General features: G+C 49.3%; 1 protein-coding gene across 1 annotated transcript; it reads right to left on the reverse strand.

Moving 5' to 3' along the window:
- Positions 1-17,115: 17,115 nt before the first annotated feature.
- LOC136538363 (uncharacterized) lies at positions 17,116-26,276 on the reverse strand. Its single transcript, XM_066530343.1, has 7 exons — positions 26,190-26,276; positions 23,160-23,226; positions 20,015-20,095; positions 19,832-19,924; positions 19,016-19,053; positions 18,265-18,351; positions 17,116-17,367 (listed from the first exon to the last, which is right to left on the reverse strand). The coding sequence occupies exons 2-7, from the start codon at positions 23,194-23,196 to the stop codon at positions 17,251-17,253; spliced, it is 453 nt and encodes a 150-aa protein (XP_066386440.1). The 5' UTR covers positions 23,197-23,226; positions 26,190-26,276; the 3' UTR covers positions 17,116-17,250.
- Between the last annotated feature and the right edge of the window lie 393 nt (positions 26,277-26,669).

Raw genomic sequence — 26,669 nt, forward strand, 5'->3', positions numbered from 1 at the left:
AAACTAACTTAAAACACTGTTCTAGCTGAATTATTGTGAGAGAAAAATATTGTTCCGGCTGAAAAACAAGCCGAACAAGCCGAATATGAGGTAAGTTGAACGGGGCCATGATTGTTTGCTGGAATCCATACCTTTTTTTATTAGAGTTAAATGCACCGTAGATCCATTAACTTTTGGTGGTGTGTCATCTAGGTCCATCAACTTTTAAACTATATTTTTCGGTCTATTAACTTTTGGTGGTGTGTCATCCAGGTGGAGACACGCAACTCACCTGACCCAAACAAAACTCGGACTCCACCAGCCCATCTAGAACCGGTTGATCCTAAGTCCATGATTCGGCTAACATGCATGGCACGTCTAAACGCAGCCACCAATTTGACTAACGTACACAGGTGCACGCAGGCACTAAAAGCTAGATGCTAGATAAAAGATCATGTATCACAGCTGGATAGGAAACTAATGTATGGAAATAATAAAATACTACGACAAGGATGCTAATCACGTTGGAAAAATTTCATTGATAATCTCCACCTCTTTAGAATTAGTACTGATGTATTTTATTGTCTTTATTTTCTCCTTCTTTTCACGCAATAATAAGGCACCTTTATAAAATATCTTCGATGATAGTCCAGCAGTTGTAAATTTCTCTATGTCCACGATATATTTATCCTTAAAAATAATAGTCCCAAATTTAAGAAGAGGATATTAACGAATTACTAGCTGCTACATTTGAATTATTGCTAGACAAGTCTCCATGAACATTGTCGAGGACCTAATACCGGGGTACCCTAGGAGGTGGAACCAACCATCGAACGTTAAAAACTCCTGAACGGACAAGGGCGCCGCTGCATTTCTTGCCCGAATACGGGAGTTTGGTTCCGCCTCGCTCGACGCCCTTGGGTCAGCTCCGCCTCGCCCGACACCCTTGGGCCAGCTCCGCCTCGCCCGAGGGCTAAGGGCTAGTCTCCGCCTCGCCCGATGCCTTTGGGCCAGCTCCGCCTCGCCCGAGGGCTTAGGGATAGACTCCGCCTCGTCCGACCCCCGAGGGCTGGGCTCGGTCTCGCCCGAGGGATAAGGGCCAGCTCTGCCTCGCCCGAGGGCTTAGGGATAGACTCTACCTCGCTCGACCCCCGAGGGCTGGGCTCGGTCTCGCCCGAGGGATAAAGGCAGTCCTCCGCCTCGCCCGACGTCCGAGGACGGACCTCACCTCACCCGATGTCCAAAGACTGGTTTCGTCTCACCTGACAACCTCTCCCCGCTCCCTCATGATGATAGGTACAATGTAGGACAAGACGTTCAGGTCAACCGTGGCTTCGAGGACCATACCCTGTGCCCCGGTAGGAAAAGTACTACCAGGGAACGACGGGATGGGTGCTTTAGACCCTTCCAGGCATAGCAGAGCCTGAATAGTGTTGCGGGCGCGTGCTCTTTGCCCTATAGAGTTGTAGGCGCCGCCTTCAGCCCTTGGACACAGAACCCGACGTAGACATATGACGACCACTACGGTCCAGGAAAGGACTCGCGTCCTCCACAAATGACGGATGTGCTGTCACCACATTATGGTCCCAAGGGAGCGGCGCCCGCTTCATGGCCCCTCGGGTCCACCAGATCGGAGCACTCGCTTCGGCCTCTGGACGCCCTCTCCAATCGAAAGGCCTTGCCCATAGCGCTACTTCGGACCCCGACCCCGCGTCCCTCCGACGGGGACTCATAGGAACCAGAAGGCGTGCAGAGCAAGGCTGGGCAAGGCTCATAAGTCAAAACCACTATACCAGAGTCTATACCCTGTGCGGAGCAGTACTCTGTAGCCATCCTAACATTCTACAGTGGCATCGACAGTATTGTAGGCGCTTACCATTCTCTCGCACCCGCCGAAATGGACAACAAGGCTTGGTAGACATGAACAACAAGGTTGGGTAGCGTACGCACCCTTGCCCTCTCACTTGTAAAGCCACCCCCTTAATCTATAAAAGGGGATGTGCTTCCTCCAACAAAGGGACCAACTTTTGACAACTCAACACACATCACACACAGTCAAGCTACAACCAGGCTCTTGGCATCCTTTCAACCCTTCTATCAGAGACTTGGGACCAGTCCCTCTCTCGACCGTTTGTAACTCCTACTACGAACCATTTCGGTGCTAATAACACGAGCAGCAACAGACTGGACGTAGGGATATTCAGCCCGAACCAGTATAAATCTTGTGTCCTTTAGCGTACCATCCGGGCCTAATGCGCATAAATACAAATTTACTTGCCGGTGCTTGTTCGAAACATCGACAGTTGGCATACCAGGTAGGGGCCTTTGTGCATTCCAAATCAGGCCTCGGATGGCCAACCACACAATCAGCTGGGTCCCAGGAGTACACGTGCGTTTTGGTGACCTAGATTTCATTGTCACACTGGGAGGAGAGCTGGCGCTGGCCCACACGGCCGTCCAGTCTCTACCTTTCGTCAGCTTCAGCCACCGGAGGCTTGAGGGCTAGCCCGGTGACTCCCTTGGACCCCAGTCATCCAGGGAGGCCTTGCGCTGCATCACCCTCTCTTCGGAACACCACGTGCGGAGCGCCCCAACAGCGTTTCCGTTCGGTCTCCGCAACGCCGCGGCGACCGCTGGCCACTTTCTGGCACTACGCATGGTTCAGCGGCCCACGGACAGTGAGTTCATGGGGACAATTGAACACGATACGGAGACTCTCCACAGGCTCCTCACGGAGGAGCCAGGATCATTCTCTAGCTCTGACTCTAGCAGGGGGAGCCATCACCCTTCCTGGGAATGCTTCATGGCGCAAACCCCTGAGGGGCACGTCGAAAGCGTCTCCGGGGAAGAGGCCACCCCGACAAGCAACCCTGATGGTAGGTCCGGGGGGAGGCAGCGGCCCCATCTTGCTTGAGGATGGAGCAGCTGAGAGCCCACAAGCTGGAGATCGATGAGGCCGGAAAAGGGCTCGTCCGGGAGTACGCGGACATCAATCGCGAGATCGAACGCCGTGAAGACGGTGGGCGCGCGCATGCCACGACCCGCACTATACACCAGAGGATCCTTACCGATGATGGGACCCTCCCTCACTTCGCTCGGGCGAACAAAAACATCGCCGCTGCGATGGCCTTGCTGCACGGCCTTCCAGAGGCCGTGACGCCTAAGGATCGCCGAGCCCGCCGAGAAATTCACACGTTGCTCGAGCGTGCGGTGGCGCAGCAGCCAGCGCACACCCTCGGTGCATCCCACCAAGGACGCGTCGATTCACCAGACACCGCCAGGCGGCAGGCAGCACACCGCTGTCCCGGTGCACCAACATCTCGGCCACGACCGCAACGTGTGCAGCACCATCGACGCCCGCAGGTGCACCCACGACGACACAGGGGAGGGAGCCCACCGTGGCTACCATCCTCGACGTGATAGACGCTATGACAGCGGCAAGGACCGGAGCCCAAGCCCCGGCCTGCCAGGCCCTCAGGCCTTCGGCCGACACATCCTCAACGCTGCCTTCCCACAAAGGTACCGACCACCTACCAACATCCCTAAATATTCTAGGGAAACAAACCCTAGGCTTTGGCTCAAAGACTATCGGCTTGCATGTCAAGCCGGTGGTGCGAGTGATGATGATTTCATTATTCGCAATCTCCCACTATTCTTGGCTGATTCGGCACGAGCATGGTTGGAGCACCTACCATCCAACACCATTCAAAGTTGGGCGGATCTGACGGAGATCTTTGTGGGGAACTTCCAGGGCATGTACAAACGCCCTAGAAACCCATAGGACCTCAAGAACTGCCGCCAGAAGGCCGATGAAACCCTCCACGGGTACATCCGGCACTTCTCCCGGTAGTGCAACGAGCTCCCTAACGTCACCGACGCCGACGTGATTGGAGCCTTCCTATCCGAGACAACCTGAGTCTTTGGTTCACAAGCTAGGGCATAGGGGCCCACGGACCACCAAGGAACTCCTAGACATCACCATCAGCCACGCCTTAGGAGAGGAGGTGGTTGGAGCCATCTTCGACCGTTCCGATGGCAAGGCGAGGCGGGACGAGGACGCCGGCGAAGGCGCCTCCAACCGTCCTACCAAAAGAAAGAATAAGAAGCAACAACGCGACAACTCGCTCATGGCCGCTGCAGACCGCAAGGGTGGCCGAAAGCCCACGGAGGGCGCTCCGAACCACTTTGAGAAAATGCTCGAGGGGCCATGCCCAAACCATGCTTTCCCGGCCAAGCATCTGTATAAGGATTGTGGCCTCATGCGCAAATACTTGTCCGGATGCCTCAACAAAGGGGAGCAGGGGAAGGAACCTACCCCCACAGACGACACCGAGGAGAAGGACGATGCCTTCCCAACGCCGAATGGCGCCCTCATGATCTTTGGAGGATCAGCAGCCTATGACTCCAAACGCCGCCAGAAGGTCGCGCGCTGCGAGGTCTATACGGCCAGACCGGCCACACCCGCCTTCCTCCGGTGGTTAGAATCCGCCATAACCTTTGACCGAACCGACCATCCGGATACTGTCCCACACCCGGGAAGGTACCCGCTTGTTGTTGATCCGATCGTCGGCCCAAAGTGACTCACAAAAGTACTGATGGACGAAGGCAGCGGCCTCAACATCATGTACGCCAAGACACTCGACGAGATGGGTGTCGACTGAACCAACCTCCACCCCATCCGAGCGCCTTTCCATGGCGTCGTGCCAGGCAGATAGGCCATACCACTAGGATAGATCGATCTATCCATCACTTTCGGGGATCAGTCCAATTACAGGACTGAGACCCTCACCTTCGACGTGGTAGGGTTCCCTAGAACCTTCCACGCCATCCTGGGACAACCATGCTACGCGAAGTTCATGGCTGTCCCCAACTATACATACCTCAAACTGAAGATGCCAGGTCCCCGCAGGGTCATCACCATCGGCACCTCCTTCCGTCGCGCTTATGAGTGCGAAGTCAAATGCTGCGGCCATGCCACGGCAGTCGTCGCCTCCGAAGAGCTCGCCACCCTCAGGGAGGAGGTCGTTGAAGAAGCGCCCGACGCGAAGAGGTTGTTCGGATCATTTGAATCAGCGGAAGGGTCCAAGGAGGTCCTCGTGGACCCCAGCAGCTCCGAGGGCAAAAAGGTCCACATCGGGACCATGCTCTCCTCCGAATAGGAAAGCTCGCTCGTCGACTTCCTCCACGAGAACAAAGACATATTTGCGTGGAAACCCTCAGATATGCCAGGCGTCCCAAGGGAGGTTGCCGAGCATACCTTGAAAATCCACCTAGGCTCCAAGCTGATGAAGCAACGCCTACGCCGCTTCGACGAGGAAAAACGCAGGGCCATCGGTGAAGAGATAGCAAAACTATTGGCTGCTGGGTTCATCGGGGAAGTACACCACCCAGAGTGGTTAGCAAATCCCATTCTTGTACGAAAGAAGAGTGGGAAATGGAGGATGTGTGTCAACTACACGGGCCTCAACAAGGCGTGTCCAAAGGACTCGTTTCCTTTGCCATGCATAGACCAAATAGTCAATTCTACCTCAGGGTGCGAAACCCTATGCTTCCTTGATGCATATTCCGGCTACCACCAGATCGCGATGAAAGAGTCCAACCAGCTCGCAACGTCTTTTATCACCCCCTTCGGATCGTTCTGCTACATTTCAATGTCGTTCGGTCTGAAGAATGCTAGGGCAACTTACCAGCGCTGCATGCTCAACTGCTTCGGAGACCTCATCGGGCGGACCGTTGAGGCCTACATCGACGACATCGTAGTTAAGTCCAAACGGGCTGACCACCTTGTCGCCGACCTCGAACGAACCTTTGCGAAACTCCAGGCAAATGGCATCAAACTCAATCCCAAAAAATATGTTTTCAGGGTCCCGAGGGGCATGCTGCTCGGCTTCATTGTCTCCGAGCGCGGCATCGAAGCCAACTCGGAGAAGATCTCAGCCATCACAAGGATGGGCCCGATCCAGAACATAAAGGGGGTTCAGCGGATCATGGGGTGCCTTGCCACCCTCAGCTAATTCATTTTGCGCCTCGGCGAACAAGGACTCCCCTTTATCGACTCCTGAAGAAGTCCGACCGCTTCGAGTGGACAGCCGAGGCCCAGGAGGCGCTTGACATGGTCAAGCAATTTCTAACCAAACCCCTGGTCTTGGTTCCTCCAAGCAACGGAGAATCCCTCCTCCTGTACATAGCGGCCACCATGCAAGTGGTTAGTGCTGCCTTAGTAGTAGAGCGGGAAGAAGAGGGGCACGCCTTCAAGGTGCAGCGCCTTGTATATTTCATCAGTGAGGTATTATCTGACTCCAAAACCCGCTACTCCCAAATCCAGAAACTCCTCTACACCATCCTCATCACCAAAAGGAAGATATGCCACTACTTCGAGTCACACCCTATGACAGTCGTGATGTCGTTCCCCCTCGGCGAGGTCGTCCGTAGCCAGGATGCTACAGGAAGAACCGCAAAGTGGGCGCTCGAGCTGATGGATCAGGGCATTACTTATGCCTCCCAAACGACGATCAAATCCTAGGTGCTGGCTGACTTCATCGCGGAGTGGACCAAAGTCCAGATGCCACCAACAGTCGTTGATCAAGAATACTGGACGATGTACTTCGATGGATCGCTGATGAAAAAGGGCATCAGCATAGGACTAGTCTTCGTATCACCCCTCGGGGTCCACATGAGGTACATGGTTCAGCTCCATTTCCCCTCATCAAACAATATCATAGAATACGAAGCGCTCATCAACGGCCTATGAATCGCCATCGAGCTGGGCATCCGATGCCTCAACATCAGGGGTGACTCCCAGCTGGTCATTGACCAGGTCATGAAGGAGTCAAGCTGCCACAACACCAAGATGGCGGCATACTGCCAAGAAGTCCAATGACTGGAAGACAGATTCGACGGCCTCAAGCTCAATCACATCCCGAGGCGCCTCAATGAAGCAGTCGACGCACTCGCGAAAGCAGCATCTGGCCAAGAGCCAGTGCCGATGGGTGTCTTCGCCAGCGATCAACACAAGCCCTCGGTGCGCTACGAGGGGTCAGAACAGGCCAACGATGGCCCATCTGATCCGACCCCGGAAGTCGACCCGCCGACTGCTCCGTCCGACCCCGAGGTCATGGAGCTTGAAGAGGATCCAACAGCAGAACCCGACCCCCTCAACGATTGGAGAACACTATACCTCGACTACCTCCTCCACGACACACTACCGGTAGACAAGACGGAAGCCCGACGGCTCGCACGCCGCGCCAAGTCCTTCGTTAGCGAGGGCTTCACCGACCCTACCGCGAAGCAAATGGGATCGGATTCCGTCCAAACATCCCCGTTAGCGAGCTCATAGCGCACGGTCACACAGCAATCACCAAAGTCCTAGGTAAGGGGTACGAGTAAATACAAATGTAAGTTCGCCTCCCTCGCTCTGGTTTCTAGTAACATCCGACCCTAGCAACCGCAAGGGGTCAGATCTCACTCGGGGGCTGATAAAGGTACGATAGAGGTATGGGTACCTCCTTTCTCTTTCCAAAAAAACATTACATTAGATCTCCTCCTCGCATCAAGACTGGTGGCAAGGTTTGGGGGAACATACTGGTAAGACCACAAAAAGCCCACGCCCCAACAGCTACGGTAATTTTGCTCACCAGCATAATTAAAATTTCCCCTACAAAACTTCGGGCCCTACGGTCTTAACAAACGGAAGGGTCGATTGTCTAAATCTTTTTTCATCGCAAAAAAGAGAAGAAGCTAAGATCAAACAAACAAAACAAAAATTATGAAACCGTTTCCAGGACACAAAAGTACTAACACTTGTTCACATATTACAAATAAGTGTTTATCAAGCTAACTACTTCTGCGAAGGGAGAACCTCTTGTTTTAGCTTGTCCGCCAGGTTCCGCGCGAGGGGAGCCATTGCCTTTTCCATCTTGTCCCGCTCAGCGTCATCATAGATAGGCACGAAGCCATGACTCATTATCTTCAGGTTAATCTCCTGATCGTAATGGGAATGGGCGACAGCAAAGGCTTGGGTGATCCCGGCGTGAAAGGCATCCTCCTCAAGTTCGCCTACCCACGTCGTGATTCCTGCGGCACGAGCTGCAAGCGAGTTGGATCCTTCTGGCTACGCCACCCTCAGGGCGTCAGTGACCACTCCGATAGCGGCTTGCAGAAGGTCGTGCTCATCGCTCTCGACCCGGAGGATCCCTCACACTTCGGTAAGCTCCTTCTCTAGCCTAGCAACAACATTCTCAACATCCAACCTTCGGCTCACCGCATCCCCAAGATCCTCCCGGAGGGAGTCGTCCACCCCATGCGCCTCGTCGTGCTCCTGGATGGCCTGGTCTGCCCTCTGCTACAACGTCGCGGACCTCTCCTCAGCCTTTAGCTTGAGATCTCACTCCGTCTCTAGCTCTGCCAAGAGCTCGCCGGCCCGCTCACTGGCCGCGGCATCCTTCTATAGCAGCTCATCCCGCTCCTTTCGAAGCCTGGCGGCATCCTCCTCATCTAGCTTCACCCTCGTCGACAGGTCCTCAAACATTCCATGAGCCTCCTCCGCGTCCCAATGCACCTCAGCCTCCCGCTGCTGGGCGACAGCAAGTTGCGCACCTACATCTCCTCGCAGCCTGGCCTCCTCGGTAAGGAGGTCCCATTCCGCCTTTTGCTCATGAAGGAACCAGGACATGTCCTGACTACGAGCAACAATATTCTGAAAGGACCGGAATCAGAAGACATGAAAACATAGAAATATGTGAAGAAAGAAGAGAACAAGTGAGAAGATCAAGCGGATACCCGACTAGAAGGAGCAAGGATTTCGTGCAAGGCACCACTGGCCTCATTCAAGGCATTCAACGTAGCCGAGAACCCGATGTCCAGATTCTCCCGCTCTAGGCTCTCAGTAGCATCGTCGAGCGAGAACAGAGCCGATGATGGGTCCTTGGTGGCCATCCACTAGAGCGGCGGCTCTCCCCTCATGGGAGAGCGGCTACCTCCCGACAATAGGGCCAAAGGCGGCTCCCTTCGGGTCCTCCCCACCACCGTCATGATGACCAAAGACCCTTTGGCCATGTCCTCCTCCATCCGGCCTACCCCGGGCGCCACGGCCTGGACCGCCGGTGGCATGGATTGCGCCTCCCCCTCGGATGCCACCACGGTAGTATCCGACCCCGTCGGGCTTGCTGCGGTCGTGGCCACCTCTGGCTAGGCCCCCGGCGCGCGCGAACTACGCTGCTCCATCGAACGCCACCGCGGCGGCATCCAACTTCGCCCGGCCCACGTCTGGCGCCGTCACTTGGGCCACTGGGGGCACGGAATGCGCAACCCCCTTGGATGCCACCGTGGCCACATCCGGCTGCTCCTGGCTTGTCATGGTCATGGCCGCCTACTCGATAACCACCGAGGGCACGGGCGCCACCGCGGACGTCGTCGGACCAGCCAACAAGGCCGCAGCGGCAGCATCACTCCTGCCCGAAACAAGGGTGACGTCGGGTAGCGTGATCCATCCCTCCTGAAGGTCAAGGCTCATCCTAGGTGCCGGCCCCAAAGGGTGGCCCCGTCGCAAGAATCTACAAAATAGAAAAAGGGCATAAGGTCGGAATGGAAAAATAAAGGAAGAGAACGAGGGCAATCGATGACGTACTTTGATGCTTTCGGTCGACGGGTACATTTCGGGGATGAACCTCTGGACCCCTGCTCCAACTCATGTGGGCAGGACTGTTTCAAGCCTGCCCCCTGCTCTGACGTAGGGGGGCTCGTCTGTCTTGCCTCTAGGGGCACAGCAGCAGAGCCACTCCCCTCCATCAGCCCATGGGGCACGGCGCCAGAGCCGCCCCCTCCATCAGCTCATGGGGCGTGGCATCGGAACCACCCCCCTCTGCTAGTACCTCGATGACGGCCTCAGATCCGTCCCCTCCCATCCACCGATCCGCCGTCGGCACCCCGCGGGTGACGGCGGATCCTCCGGCTCCCGCTGGACCCAGAGGCAGGCCTAGCTCCACTATCCCCGTGGACTCACTTCCCTTCACATGGAATGGAAGGGGTCCCTGTAGAGACAGCGAGTCCTCGTTCACCAGGTCACCCCAATCCACGCCGGCTGTCGTCTCATCATCGTCGTCGTCATCACTACTAGTCTCCTCTCCACGATCGCGAGCTTGCTACTTCTGTATCGCCTTCTTCTTCACGAGCTCCCTCGTCTTCTTGTCCCAACCAGCCAGGGCATGATTTGCTACCGCCCGGGCTAGGTCCTTCAGTAGTGGAACCGGGTTATTCTTGAAGAACAGTCCCTCCGGCTGATCCCGCTATCCCACGGTTAGAATCAGAGGATTGGAAATTTCAAGCGAAAAGAGGAGCAAGGGAAAAGAAAACTTACAAAGTCAACAAACCCTGGCTCCGGCCACATTGGGGGATGCCCCGGCACTAGGTACACAAAGTCGAGGACGGTGCCAACGGAGTCCTTCGTGGGCTCCATCGCCTCCTTAATACGCTGTGCCACCTCGAAAGGAGGGAGCGCTTCATCGGCGAGCGTCGTTCCTTCGAACGATGCTTCAGGCACCATCTAATATAGGGGAAGCACGCGCGCCATCAGCAACGCAACCCTCCTCGTGTGGTAGGCACCAATAATCCCCAACCCCTTCACACCCCTCTCCTTTAGAGTTCGGAGGGCAGCGAGAAGGCCATTGAGATGCTTCTTGTCCTTGGCCTGAACGCCCCACCCCCATGACTCCGAGGCCTCTAAGATGTAGTGCCCAGTGAAGGCCGACAAGGGAGCGGTGGAGTCGTTCTTGACATAGAACCATTGTGAATGCCACCCCTTGTTAGAGGTGGTCAGACGCATCAATGGATACGCCCCCGCCCAGGTGCTGCGGAGGTGGATGCTAGCACAGCCCACCGGCGCGTGTAGATCTTGCTTCCCGACCCACCTCTTCACGAGATTAACGGCAAAGAGGTACCGCCACAGGTCAAAGTGGGGATCGATCCCCAAGAACCCCTCGCACAGGGCGACGAACGCCGTAATGTGCTGAATCCTGTTGGAGGTAAGGTGTTGAAGCTCCACCTGGTAGTAGTCCATTAGTCCCCGAGGAATTGATGGGTGGGCGTGGCGAATCCTCGCTCATGGAAGTGGGCGAAAGAAACGACGTACCCTTCGGGTGGCTCCGGTTCCCGCTCTTCACCAGGCAGCCACCACTCATCGACGGTGGTCAACGGGCGAAGGAGGCCTTGGCGGACGAGGCCCTCTAAGCGCTGAGGAGAGATGTTGGATTTGTACCTTAGGTCCATTGTGACGGCAGGAGCAGCATGGGGAAGAAGGCAGTAGCAAGTTTGACGGTGGAGGCAGTACGGGTGCAAGAGGCGTAGGCGATTGGCGGCGGAGGCTGAGGACGCGAAGGTGAGGAGGCAAAATGTAGAACCCTGGGGGTGAACCCCGTGGTTTTATAGGGGCGACGGATGCAAGAAGGGCAACCATCCACCTTAATCTCAGAGCCTGCCACGCGCGCCGCCACGTCACCTCGTAGGATAGCGCACACGATCCCTATCCCTTCCCAAAAAATTGTGCCGAACGGTTCGCCTTCCCCCGGTGGACCAGGACTCCCTCTCCATCGAGGGGACATGGGTCACAGAGCTTTTCCCTCTGGCCCACCTAGGGCCCCGAAGCCAAAGGCCCATCCCAACAAGGGATAGGCCAGCAAACTACCGGGACTCAAGGACGCAAGCGTCACTAAGGCCTCGATCCGCAGTCAGGTCGCAGCCAGGCCGACACTGAGTAAAATTCCTGCGAGCGGAATACCATGATTCCCTTAAAAATATCCCGTCGACAAAAAAACTAAGTCTTTCAGCCTTACCCGCGAAGGGTCCGATACTACCCCTGGGCGACTCTACTCGAATCACCCAGGGGCTCGGGGGCTACACCCATTGGGTGCGCTCGTGCGCACCCTCTGGCAAATTAACTCCGACGAAATCGAAAACACCCCCCAGGCGATTCTGTTCGAATCACCCGGGGGCTCGGGGGCTACTGTCGGAGACCTAATACCGGGGTACCCCAGGAGGTGGAACCAATAACTATCGAACGTTAAAAACTCCCGGATGGATAAGGGCGCCGCTGCATTTCTTGCTTGAATGATGGGAGTTTGGTTCCGCCTTGCCCGACGCCCTTGGGCCAGCTCCGCCTCACACGAGGGCTAAGGGCTAGACTCCGCCTCGCCCGACGCCCTTGGGCCAGCTCCGCCTCGCTCGAGGGCTAAGGGCTAGTCTCCGCCTCGCCCGACGCCTTTAGGCCAGCTCCGCCTCGCCCGAGGGCTTAGGGATAGACTCCGCCTCGCTTGACCCCTGAGGGCTGGGCTTGATCTCATCCGAGGGATAAGGGCCAGCTCCGCCTTACCCAAGGGCTTAGGGATAGACTCCGCCTCGCCTGACCCCCGAGGGCTAGGCTCGGTCTCGCCCGAGGGATAAAGGCAGTCCTCCGCCTTGCCCGACATCCGAGGACGGACCTCGCCTCACCCGATGTCCAAAGACTGGTTTCATCTCGCCTGACAACCTCTCTCCGCTCCCTCATGATGATAGGTACAGGGTAGGACAAGACGTTCGGGTCAACCGCGGCTTCGAGGACCATACCCTGTGCCCCGGCAGGAAAAGTACTGCCAGGGAACGACGGGATGGGTGCTTTATACCCTTCCAGGCGTAGCAGAGCCTGAATAGTGTTGCAGGCGCGTGCTCTTCGCCCTACAGAGTTGTAGGCGCCGTCTTCAGCCCTCGGACACAAAACCCGACGTAGATATACAACGACCACTATGGTCCGAGAAAGGACTCGCGTCCTCCACAAATGACGGATGTGCTGTCACCACGTTATGGTCCCAAGGGAGCGGCGCCCGCTTCACGCCCCCTCGGGTCCACCAGATCGGAGCACTCGCTTCGGCCTCCGGACGCCCTCTCCGATCGGAAGGCCTTGCCCACAGCGCTACTTCGTACCCCGACCCCGCGTCCCTCCGACGGGAACTTATAGGAACCAGAAGGCATGCGGAGCAAGGCTGGGCAAGGCTCATAAGTCAAAATCACTATACCAGAGTCCATACCCTGCGCGGAGTAGTACTCTGTAGCCATCCTGACATTCTACAGTGCATCGACAGTATTGTAGGCGCTTACCATTCTCTCGCACCCGTTGGAATGGACAACAAGGCTTGGTAGACGTGAACAACAAGGCTGGGTAGCGTACGCACCCTTGTCCTCTCACTTGTAAAGCCGTCCTCTTTATCTATAAAAGGGGATGTGCTTCCTCCAACAAAGGGACTGTCTTTTGACAACTCAACACACATCACACACAGTCAAGCTGCAACCAGGCTCTTGGCATCCTTTCGACCCTTCCATCAGAGAATTGGGACTAGTCCTTCTCTCGACCGTTTGTAACCCCTACTATGAACCATTTTCGGTGCTAATAACACGAGCAGCAACAGACTGGACGTAGGGATATTCAGCCCGAACCAATATAAATCTTGTGTCCTTTAACGTACCATCCGGGCCTAACGCGTATAAATACAAATTTACTTGCCGGTGCTTGTTCGAAACACCGACAAACATCTTGAGGAGCTATGGACTCATTACCTACTCCACAGTGGCTGCTTATTTGACGTGCCATGTTAGATCTATTCACTAAACGAAGGAGTATAGATCTATGATGAACCAGTTAAAAAGTTTAGGGACCTAAAAATACAATTTAAAAGTTGATAGACCAGGATGACACACCACCAAAAGCTAATGGACCCAAAAATATTGTTTGAAAGTTGATGGACCTGGATGACACACCACTAAAAGTTAATGGACCTAAAGGCCCTGTTCGTTTCGCTGAAAAAATGAGCCGAAACATTGTTCCGGCTGATTTGGTATGAGAGAAAAACACTGTTCCGGCTGAAAAAACAAGCTGAAAAAGACGGATTATAAGAGAAGCGAACAGGACAAAAAATACAGTTTGATTGATGAACCTAAATGATATATCACTGAAAGTTAATGGACCTACGATGCATTTAACTCTTTTTATTATTAGATGTCTTTATGTTTGGCTCAACACGTGCACTACCGTTGTAATCATGTATCACGACATCTTTCTCCGAATCTGCCCATAAAAAAACAAAAGAATATGCAAGTTAATACAAGATTCTTCTGTGATCATGCTTTGATCACTCTGTTTAAAGCCGTGGTCCGTGCGACGAAAGGAAAGATGAGCTTTACAAAGTTTTTTAACGTTGCAATTGCACAGCTACAGCTTATAAGCTACATAGTATATAAACACTCGTCGCGGCCACCTAGATGGATAGCCAAAAGCAAAAGCTGAGCTCATTTAGGCTCACACTCGCATCCGTTTCGTGCAAAGTCTGGCTCTGTCTCTCTGACCAATTATTTGTGTACTAATATTTCTCATTTAGGCTCCTTTAGAATAGAGAAAATAAATTAAATCCTATAAAATTTTTATATAATTTCTGCGAAATTTAGGGTCCGTATTGTAGGATTTTTTTTGTGTCTATTACTTCTGCCAACCAAATTATGCTGAATAAGTTCCACTTTATTTTCAAGAGCATACTCCTTGCTAAGGACTTGTTTAAATTCAGGGTGTCAAGTTTTTTGGTGTAACATCGAGTGTTATATGGAGTGTTGCATAAGGTGTTCGAATATTAATAAAAACAAATTACAGAATCTGTCAGTAATTTACAAGACGAATTTATTAAGCCTAATTAATCCGTCATTAACATATGTGTTAATGTAGCACCCCCTTATCAAATCATGGACTAATTAGGCTTAAAAGATTCGTCTCACAAATTAGTCACTAACTGTGTAATTAGTTATTTTTTAGTCTATATTTAATACTCTATGCATGTATCAAACATTCGATGGGATATGGAGTAAATTTTAGGAGGAACTAAAAATAAGGCCTAAGCATCTGATGAACATAGGGATGCGTGTACCTAGCACAAAATTCCACGCGACACAACCCTTAAACCTAGCTTGATCCGCTTCTTTTTTCATCCGGAACCATATTTTCCTCTCACAAATTCCTCCAAATTCATCCAGATTTCTCTAGATTTCTCCAAAATTCCTCCAAACAAACAGGACAAATTTCCCGCTGTTTTTGTTTGTGCCAAGTGCCAACACCACATCACTGCCAGTGCCAATTTGCCAACTACTTTCTGCCCTTTCGGACGAATACGCCGCCCAAAGCCCCTGACCAGTGCATTCAAATGTCAGGCCTCCCTGGCTCCTTGAGCTGTCTGCGTTGCATTGCATTATTGGAACTGTTCACCCAGTGGAATAGTATTTTTTCTCTCTCAATAAATCAGCCGAAAACGACCGGCCCGCTTTAATGCAGCTCGGCCGAACAGACTTCTAGTACAAACCGCGCAAACCGCGCGCCCCTGTGCGCGGGGAATGAGATCTGCAGTCGCGCAGAGCGACTTATCTCTGCAGTCGGCGCATCGGAGACGTTCCTCGTGATCCAACGGTGACCCTAGCTAAACTCATCTAGCAGGCCGTTCCAGTGGCCCATCTTAGCCCAAACATCGCACTCGTCTTCAATCTCTTTCCCCTCCGCCATTGTCTCCCACATCGCTGATGAGCCCGATGCCGACATGCCGTCTGTCTCTCTCCTCGCCACGGTGCTCCAGGCTCCAGCATCAGCCTCCCTCACCTCGTCGCTGGCCTCAGGATTCAATGTTCCCAGCAATGACGCTATCTGCAACTTGTTGAGGGTGGTTTGGTTGCCTTTGTGGCTTTGTAGACGCACGACGCCGGGCCGAGCGCGACTCAGCCGTGGCCGCCGCATGCTCTGTTATGCCGCTAGCTTGATGACGTCAGCATGACATAATGACTATGTCATATACTCCCTTTTCCCCTTGAAAATAATTTCTAAAATACATAAATACATCTACTCATCCTCTTATAATGGCACAAGCACGGCTAGCAGCAAACGTGAATGTAGATCACCGCCCCCCTCACTGCAGTCTCCTGGAGCTTTGAGCTCGTCTGTGCAGGTTGTGGAGAGCTTGTCAATGCGTATGCTGTGGCCTGAGGGCGAGCGTTTCGCCGCACATCGACAGCTGACGCGTGGCCAAAAAATCCATCGACCCCCTGGTGTCCTCGCCGCCGTTCGGGGCACTGGAGCTCCGCCCGCAATCGCTCGCACGCACACTAGCGAGACCGCGGTGACCGCGCCGAGTGCGCACAGTGACTCGAGGAACAGGCTGTCGTCTTCCTACGCAACTGTGGCCCCGTGCCGGCCAGCGGCCACCCCGCTCGCCGCGTGCGCACCCCGCAAAGGGCTGGCTGAAAACGAGGAAGACGAAGGCGAAGTCGTCTTGGGCTGAGATGGACCGAGTGTTGTCTGTGCTTATCCAGCGTGAAGTTTTGAAGCCTCACCGTTGGATGAAAAATGGACGGGACAGATTTGTGACTGCAGAAAACAGTCAGCCAGGCCGACTGCAGAGGATCTCGTTCCGCGCGCGGGCGCAAGTGAGTATCTCTAGGTTTATATGGGTAGGATACACATGTTACATACACTACTGATATAAATAATTAGAGTACATTGATAGATACACACTTATAGGGGCCATATTTTTCCCAGCACATATAATATCAGTAGCGAGTGTATGACTGTATCTCGTAGTATCACATGGCTAAATGAGGTGGTGTCGTTGTTGCCGGGCAACATCAATGCACCAAGATGCACAAAGAATATATACAGGCCTAATGACAATGCTGGCTAAACTAAAGGGTGTTTGGTTCTTCCTCCTAAACTTTAATCGTTGTCCCATCGAATATTTGGACACGTGCATATAGTATTAAATATAGACTAATTATGAAACTAATTATACAGTTTACGACTAATTTGCGAGACGAATCTTTTAAGCCTAATTAGGCCATGATTTGACAATGTGACGCTACAGTAAACATATACTAATGACGGATTAATTATGCTTAATAAATTTGTCTCGTGGAGTACTTACGGATTCTGTAATTTGTTTTTTATTAGTATCCGAACACCCTATGCGACACTCTCGTATGACATCTCCTAAATTTTAGTCACCGGATCCGAACACCGTAAGGAGTTCTTCATGCCTAAATGGGCCATATACGGCTCGACAGCCTGTTCGGTTGACTGGTTCGTATTGTTGCTGGTTCGTGAAGAAGTACTGCTGGCTGGTTTGTGTGAGAAAAATACTGTTCCGGCTGGAAATATACGATCGTTTACGATAAACCACAGCCAAACGACCAGGCTGCGAGTCTCTTTTTCCTAGGAATCCTTGCATGTCAGCTGTGTCTCAGCAAAGAAAAGAAACATAGGACGATGCAGACATGCAGCTGCTGCCCATGACCTGCCTCTCCCTGGCTGCCAAGATGGAGACCCTCGTGGCCTCCCTCATGGACCTACAGGAAAGGCAATTAGGAGGTCCTGTTAGTAAGCAGTGATCAGCAGGTTGGCTAATCTAAAATAGTGTGAACCCACTGATCATTGAAGTGGCCTTGTTAGTAAGCTGTGAAATTGGTAAAATTATTGATGAAAGGATGACAATTCTGAAATGCTAAAAGAGGCATAGGTATTATTGAATTGTTGCAAACTAAATTGAAGAAACATGAGTGCACGCTAAACCTAGATTGTGATCAGATATCATATTGGGGGGAATCATGTAAGCAGCGGCTGAACATGGGAGCAGTTAAATATACCTATAATATAAATTTAATTGATATATACTTCTCTTAAATCTAAAAATAGAACATGAGGAAGAGCGTTGAATTTTAAAATATAGGCTTCAAATCCATACACAAAACATGATATATTCCTCCCAAGTCTAGATTTGATTGATATATTACTCTCAAATCTCAAGGCGGTTGTATCAACTCGATGTACATAACTTAGGTACAAAATTTTATTGGATGGGGCCATCCAAAATTGTGACAGTGCATGAATCTAGAATAACTATTTAAATGCTAAAACTGAGACAGCCTTGGCATAACACGTGATACTGTGCTCATGTAAGCATTATGATATTGTTAGTTGGTACACTGACAAAGTGATAAACCTTAAAAACAGAAACCCATGCTTGCACATTCAGGTAAAGAAAACTATGATACACCGGCAGCGTTGGACAATACAACTGCATCAGACATCTTTCAACATTTTAATAGTATTCTGTTTTTTTTTCTGGAAAAGGCCGCAAATTAGTTGAATGGAAGCATCAGACATCTCTCGGCCCTGTTTTCATAGTATTATTTGAATGGAAGCTAAAATGAAATATCATGTAAAAGGTGAGGCACAGGTGGTACCTTGAGCTGTAAATGGTGGTGGACCGCAAGCAACCACTTTCGACGCCGCATTGCATAGGCGTTGGAGTGCTTGGTATTACGTAGTTCCTTCATCATGCATAGAATATATGTCCTTTTAGGAGAGTAATTTTGACACTTTGCAACAGGATATATGTCCTTTTATATTCATGTGTAATCTGAGAGAAGAATGTAAAATTTGCCACCATGAATAAGACAATCATATACAATGTGTTATCCAGACATGTGACTAAAGAGCACATTAGGTATAGGAAAGTACGTATTCAGGTTGAGAACTAATAAACTGGGCATTAGCTACTAAAACTACAGTAGGAACTATTGAAACTGCAAAGGTAGACCATGGAACACATAATCTGGCTGTAGTGGGGATTTTGAAGAGAAGCTAAATAAATATGCATTGACATAAATTCAATCTATGTTTAGGAATCTGAAACCTGCATAGCACACCATTGGTTGTTGGATTACGGTTGTTCTTGCATCAAATGCCAACACATAAGAACAAGGCTTGAACTAAATCAGAATAGATATTTAGCAGCCACACAACTGTAGTGCGAGCTTACAAGTGCCATGTAATCACTGCAATAGAAACTAACATGATTTTCAATTGGTTCAACTATGAATAATCTCAGGTTTTCTTGCTGCTAGAACACTAAACTTGAGCCAAAAAAGAAAACTAAATTTCACATAGTATCGGTTGATAATAGGGATGGGTGTTTCACCATCAATTTCATACTTTCACTTTCTTCTGTGCTCCTCTTTCGTAGAGATCACCTGGTGACCAACAAAAAATTTTGGATGACAAGGCTGCATATATAGATCACTATTCTGTGAACGATTAGCAAATTGGAAGGAGATATCATGAAGTATTAGTTCTGATTATATTAGCAATTAGGAATAGAAGTGTATGACGAATCATTGTAACACAAAACTATGGAAGGGTCGAAACAAATCATTAGGCACGTGTATTATCTCCGTGTCTCCGCATCCAATTCGTTTTATGTGATATATGGATGTAGTATAAAACAAAACAACAACAACCTACAGCAGTAGAAATGGAAAGGCTGTGATCCAAATATATCTAAATTTTGTGCACACTGATTTTGCTTTATAGAACATAATATTCTGATTAACTGTCAGCATAATTTTAATGGGAAAAGTTTGGAATAGCTAGGGGTTATTTATTTAACTAAAAACTGGAACTGTCTTAAGAAAGCCTGCGCGACATCTTTCTTTCATATAGAATGAGTCATTTCATTAACCTACGATAGCAAGTTAATACTGAGATAGCAAACAACATCTGATATGTTCATGCCAAATGTGTTGAGGTGCGCAAAAAGTCTTGGTACAGCCGGGACAGAATAGTGGTTTAGAAAATGAAACGAAATGAATTAAGAGGGAAAAAATTGAACACAGTTTGGTCTCCTAGCAGAGTTCCTTTTTCCTAAGCGCAAGTGGGACTTGTGACAGGGTAAGAGGTAAGTCAGGTTTCTATCAGATCATTACCTATAAGATTGTAGGGAAATTCTAAACACGTGGTTGTTTGGCTGACCTATTAGCTCGCTGAATAGCAGAGGCAAAATTCTTCTGAAAACTGGATGAATTAGACTGCGGATGAAGCTGCGTCCCAAGTGTGCATCTTCATCTATGACATAGTGGCAGGCGAATATCATAGTTTATAGGTAGGTTACGAAATAAGCGAAATATTAGTGGATCGAGGAGGAATATCAATCACCTAGGATTAGAAGGTGTATAAGGAGAAATCTAGCTGAAGGCCTGTGGCTCTGGCCGTTGCAGGAACTGGACACCTTGTCACCTAAAAAAAGAAAGGAAAACATAGTACACACTTGATAATTTAGAAAAAAAAATTTAAAAAATTGTGTTGCCACCGAATATATTCTATGGACTAATCATTCAATGTGCTGCAAGATAAAACCCAAATAACCAAGTTTTGAAACACACATCATCTTCAGTACAATATAAGGTAAACTTAGAGCTTAAAATCTGAGATGGACTCAATGGGAGAAGATAGATTCATGTCACTTCCTAATTTAGCTGGCCTACCTTATTGATCTATTTGTCGAACTTGAACGCAGATCCAATGAGCTTGAACCTAAATATAAACTGTCTGAATGCCTCTACACATAATTTTGTTTCGACAAATAAAGTGTACACATAAAGCCGTTGTTGATATGGTACCACTAACTCTGAATAAGAAGAAATTGTATTCCATTAGAGTATCATGTGTGTGTGGTAGAGGTGGAGTAGATAACAATAATATCTCATATGTTCAAGTGTTTTTTACATGCTGGGAAAGCTATATAAACTCGGTATTTATAGATGTCTAGTTAGTGAACAGAGAAAGACCTATCTGCTGTTGTGGATAGGTTGTGCACTAAAGGAGCCTTTGCTATAGACCAATGATGGACATCTATTTTCTATATAAGAAACCAAATTTCACAAAGCATTTAAGTCTGAATTCATAGCACATTCTTGAGGCAAATTATTATACAAATCTATTCGGTAACATTAGCACACTTAGAATGCGAACATGTATTTTAACATATAGAAACATACCCGCTGGATGAAACCATTGTATGAAAAAAGAATCTTGCAACAACAGGTCATTGTAAGGGCATGGCAATAAAGAAACAAGAAGATTTTTGGAAAGAAGAGAAGTGAGAGTAACCTCAGCAGTAAACCAAATGTCAAGGTTATTGTAAGGGTAGGACAGCTTTAAAAATAGAAAGAATCTAGACAATAAGAGTGGCTTCAGAAATAAACAAAATGACATCATTTGATTTGTCGTCGCAAGGCACAATGGCATGCACTGAGAAATACCATTGTCTGCAATAATCCAAATTTACGGCACATGCAGAAAACAATGAATGTAAAGAGGAGCTGGGTGTAGTGGCAGATGAAATAGCAAGTTGCAATAGACGTAGCCTAGGGAAGCGATGTGATCCGATAAATAAATAAATAGCAATACATATATATACATGGGCATGCGTTGGGCCTTTGAAGACCATCAGCCTATATTCTTGGGCTACATGAGAGTTCATTTCCATCACAAGCTATACGGCCAAAAAAACATATCCACCACCTGCACTGGGCATCAGGGACTAAACAATAGTCTGGTCACCTCCAAATAAGAATAGAATGCGGGCAGTACTCAAATAAAGCTGTGAAGCACAACCGATATAAATATAAAACTGTCAAATATTACGATGGCAAAAAAACTGAAGGATGCAAGCTATTGTAAATCGAAAATATTCCACTTGCCATATTTTTTTTAGAAAATCCTTCTATTAGGTTGTGCTCCTAACAATTGGACAAATTAATTCCGAGCACGGTGCAAACTGCAAGTCCAGATAGCTTGAACCCAAACATCGCAAAACCTAATCTGTAAGAAGAAGAAAAGGCAATGCGGAAGATCAACGGTACTGAGGACCTCACACTTGAAAAAAATACTGAAGCACCAAATCATCATGAGCAATGGGAAAACAATGGAAAAATAAACAAATATAAGCATGGAAGGTAACTACAGGCTTGACGCATCAAAGGTAAAACTGGGAGGCTTAAATGTGCACGGATGCAAATATGCTTGTGATAAGATGGAAATCAAGGTAATTGCAGCAACAGCTATGGAAGGCAAAACTGGGAGGCCGAAATGTGCACAGATAGAAATATGGTTGTGATAAGATGAAAAGCAAGGTAATTGCAGCAATGAGGAAACCACCATGCCTGTGCTAAGCCAAAAGGCTTCGTCCTATTTTTGTAGCCTTGTTAACATGCATTTGAGGGAATAAGCAATAGTAAGCATAGGTTAAACGACAAGATATGAGAACCAAGGTTTGTCAAAGCATAGGGGCATAGTATAGCAGTCACAAAAAAGCATAAAACCTGAACAACAACCAATTTTTCCTGGTAGCAGTGAAGTGCAGGAAACAAGACATGATTGTTGGTAGGTAAAAGTAGGCCATCATTGCATATGCCAAAGCGCCTCAGTGCATCAAGAATACAAGAAAGGAGCATATATATGTAATGGTTCGTATCACCCCATATGCCAAATGCCTTAGTTCAATAAAAGCGGAAATAGATAGAAATATCATAAAAGACCTTTGGCCACCCCACCCCTGACACGGCGGCGCAACATCAGGAGAGAGAGAGAGAGAGTAGAGTCAGAGGGGAGAGAGGATGGAATTCGAGGCGACATGGATAGGTCGGGTGAATTTCGGGCAATGTGGTCTGGTTACCTACGCGGGGAGAACCTGCGCTTGGTAAGGGGTAACAATGTCATTTAACTTTACAAAGGAGCTAGAACTCATGGAAGGAGACAACGCTGATGTTATCAAAAATCACTTCTTCTCATATGCTATGTTTTGTAAAAAGATATTTGTTTGCAACATCATCATTGGCTTTAACATATGGTCGACACAAAATGCAAAATAGCAATGGCATATGCTCAGGTTTATCAGAAGCGCGCCTCACAGGTGTTGTCGTCTGCTAAAATTGGGATAGCTACATCATCAGCAATGGCATATGCTCAGACCTAATAAAATAAATAAAGCAACACCATAGACACACGCCTATATATAATGAAAAGATTATAAGAGCAGCACAATGCATTCAGACATGGTCTTTTTTTGTCAGAACAACGACCCTATGTATAATCAAAATAAATGTGTACACACAGAAAATGAATTCAAGGGATCAGAGGCATAATCAAAATGAATTCCGTACGAAGACCAAGCAAGCTTAGGGAGGAAGAAATGGAGCAAAGCATGTATTTATAAAAGCGCTATCCATTCATAGATGTACGGATACGCTAAACTAATATGGAGATGGAGATGGGGATTAATGGGGAGAATCATGTGTACCATCATAAACAAGAAGCAGATTTGGGGAAAAGAACATCTTTTGCAAATCCAAGGCACAGAGGTGTTCCTGTTGCAAGAAAACGAATGGATCTATATTCATGTGTGCATCAGTACGTAATAAATGGAGAGATAGGGATGGAGGGAAGCACCTGAATCCCTCAACCTGCAGTACAAATGAGAGGAGGGAAACAGACGAGACTGCAATGGGACCAACACAGAGGAGAGGAATGACCTTGCTGTAACACCCTCGGTGTTACGCCCTAAACCAACTACTAAATCATGTCTTGAGCATCATGTTTGTGTAATGATGCATGTGATAAAAGGTGTTGATAAATCTCTTGTAGCCTAAAATAATCAATAAAAATATTAAATCAATGTTGATGCAATAGCTCATGTATATCAAGTAGGGTTTAAAACCAATTTTTATTAAGCAAAAATACTATAGAACATGTGTGTGATACTTAAATAAAGTTGGGAGTGCAAACTTTATAGATGACAATGAAATACTTGCCGTTGAAAAATAATATTGCTTAGTAATATTTTCAATAGCTTAGAAATGCAATTTGAAAAAGAGTTCAACTCAAAAAACTTAGAAAATTTCAAGCTTGTGTACTGGACATTGCCAAGTTTAGCAATTTATTCAGAGAGATTGAGTTAGAGGGTGATGCGATGTTTTAGCTCGGCTGAGCAGCCTCATGTATCAGTTTGATCATGGTGAAGTCGGTTTCGATTTAGAGGCAATGGTTTAGTGGTAGTCGCTACATTAAAATCCGTGTACAACACGTTCTCGGGCTAGCCCTCTGGGCTGGGCACAGTCACCAGGCCACGGGGGCGCGCTGTTGCGGTGTTGGCGCGCTTGGCCAGCCTGGTCGCCCATGACGTGATGTTGGCCGGCCTCGGCCCGGCTGACCGTCGCTGCTGCTACCACGCTGTAGCGCTCCGTGCCGCTGGTGATGTTGCTACCTCCCGCCTGCACCGCATCGACGTCGCTGTCGCTACCGTTGCATCGCCATGATGCACGCCTGCCGCTACACCGCGCTGTGTCATTGGCCCGCTTTGATGCCGCGTGCACGAGGCCGTGTCGCCGTCGCCTTGCCATTATGGCACTACGGCGTGCGGGTCACGTCGGCAGCGAGCGCGTGGCCGTCGGGTGTGCGCCAGGCCAGGCTCAGCCGCCACTGCTCCACACCATGTGCACGTACTACCAAGTCGCACACAGGACTGCACTCTGCCTTCTCTATCACCTTGCCTCACCTTGTAGTGCGCGTTCACAGCCGCTCACTGTACCTACCCCACTCTGGCTCGTACCGCCCCCTGCCGCATCGCAACGCCACACTGCCGCGTACACTTGACCGCACAGGCACTCCTAAAGGCTCCACCCGAGCTTTAACCACGCAACCCCTGACCTCGCTCTTGAGGTTGCGTCCTCATGCTGCCATGTCTTGTCGTGACTTGGCCGGTCCACGATAAGTCGAGGCCGTTGTCCACAACGTAGCAGTGGCAGCACACCATTCCTTCCTTTCAAATTCACTAGTTCAGGCTTCGCAGCGCAATTACCCACACCAGTGGGTGGCATGGGTAGTCAACTACGTGCCCTGTTCTCCTCAAGCCCGGCTACGCACCAGTGGGGTACAAGCGGGGCGTGTGTTTCGGGGTACCAAGCTGGGATACATTGGTTCGCGAATCGCCGTGTGATACGGTATGACTTGGCTATGATCTAGCACTGTAGTTAGAACTAGAATATGAAAGATGGTAAAATTATTTCTGATTGCTTACCACCTGCTTGAAAGTAGCACCAGTGCTTACATAGAATGGTTAGTTAATGAACTAATGATGACTGCTAATGAAATTAAATATAAGGACGCACATTTAGTAATGCTTCCGCAGATGCAATAACCCACAAGCCAGATAGCCTTGCATATCCTTGGGTCTTTTATTTTTCTCCTGTCGGGTAAGTCTTGCTAAGTACAATCGAGTACTCAGTGTTTTATTTTACCCCTGTTGCAGGTGATCGGAGGATGCTTAAAAGCTGACTCTTGTGAGTGGAAACCTCCTGGTGGGCTCAGAGAAGATTTCTTTCCTGTTACGACCGTAGTGTTTATTTATAACCCTCGCTAAATGTTTTTATAAGAAAAGATATAAAATCTACTAGCATCTCTTGTATAAAAATATCCACTATGTTAATGCTCCACCATGTCATTAAATTAATCTTGCTTCTTCTTAAACTCTGATAACATTGTTATATTCCCCTGTTATTATCAATTGAGGTAACATTTTGTTACTGTAATAAAGTGATGTAAGAAATGATTTAAGAATATTGTAAGCTTTATTCTTTTATTTATGATCCTGATGAAAAAATATGTATTTTCGAGTTCTCCCTTAGGGTGTGCTCGACAGAACTGCGTAGTTTAGTGTCTTCTCTTGGGTGCTTAGTGTTTAATGAAAGACAAGTACTCCTGGAAGGCATTAGATTAGACGGTTCTACCACAGGTGGTATCAGAGCTAAATGAGAAAATAAAGCTTTAAAATCCTTTTCTAAACTAAAATTAGACAACCTATTTTTACAAAAAGTTAGAGCATTTACCTACGAAGTATATAAGTAGCCCTATTGCTATAGTTAAGCATCCGGAATAGGTTTAACTAGGCTTTCTCCAGTGGACCGGCTCTCGTGTAGTATACGATCTTTAAGACAGGCGCGTTAATGCCTTAGTCGCCGTATTGCTGGTAGATGTGCCTTTCATAGCTGTCACGCGAGTCGTATAGTGCACAACTGACCGACCCTTGTTTGGTAGTTACTGCTGCACTGTGGTTTCGTGCTTCGCGTTCGCCTGTGATGGAGAGGCGGAACCTGAGGTCGGCGCCGCCGCCGCACTAGGGGCCCACTGTCGCTCCGCCTATGCGGCACGAGGGGGCTTGGACGAGGAGAAGGGCGACCGCCGCCGCGCGGAGGTCTGCCCACGCCACCGCCCTGCCCGCGTCGAGGGAGATGGGGAGAGAGGGAGGGGAAGAGAAGAGACTGCCTAGACTCACTTGTGTGGGGGACGGAGGGAGAGGAGCCTCCGGTGCGCCGCTCGCCGGGGGGCACCGTCGCCTTGCCCGACGCCGGCTCGGGGGAGATGGGAAGAGTTGCATGTGCTTGTGTTTTTTTTTCTGTTTTTTTTCGATGACGAGGGAAGAGAGGGCCATATATTTTTGTGGACAGAGATTTTCGGACGACGTGGCCCGCTGCTGGCCAAGGGAAGGAATTCTGGGTGACGTAGCCACCGTAGCTGAATTCCGGGTGACGTGACCGGTGTGAGCGACGGGGGAGCAACATAGGATTGAAGAGGTTAATTAATGCTCACGGTCCTTTCAGCCGGAACTGCTTAACTAATAGGCACTGGAATTGAAGGTCTCTGACTATCATTATCGTCATGTATGAAAATGTGATGTTTCCGCTTCGGTTGATTTTGTTTTTCATAATAAATTGAAAAATAGGGATAAAAAAAAGAGAGACAAAAGCATCCGATG

Source organism: Miscanthus floridulus, chromosome 2, assembly GCF_019320115.1.
Source record: "Miscanthus floridulus cultivar M001 chromosome 2, ASM1932011v1, whole genome shotgun sequence".
Lineage (NCBI taxonomy): Eukaryota > Viridiplantae > Streptophyta > Magnoliopsida > Poales > Poaceae > Miscanthus > Miscanthus floridulus.

Coding starts and splice junctions, on each gene's coding strand:
- LOC136538363 (XM_066530343.1), bottom strand. CDS start 23,196: ATGTTCTTTTCCCCAAATCTGCTTCTTGTTTATGATG. Junction 18,352..19,015: donor GAGCACAGAAGAAAGTGAAA/GTATGAAATTGA, acceptor TGCATGATGAAG/GAACTACGTAATACCAAGCA. Junction 17,368..18,264: donor ACCACCATTTACAGCTCAAG/GTACCACCTGTG, acceptor CCTTTCCTGTAG/GTCCATGAGGGAGGCCACGA.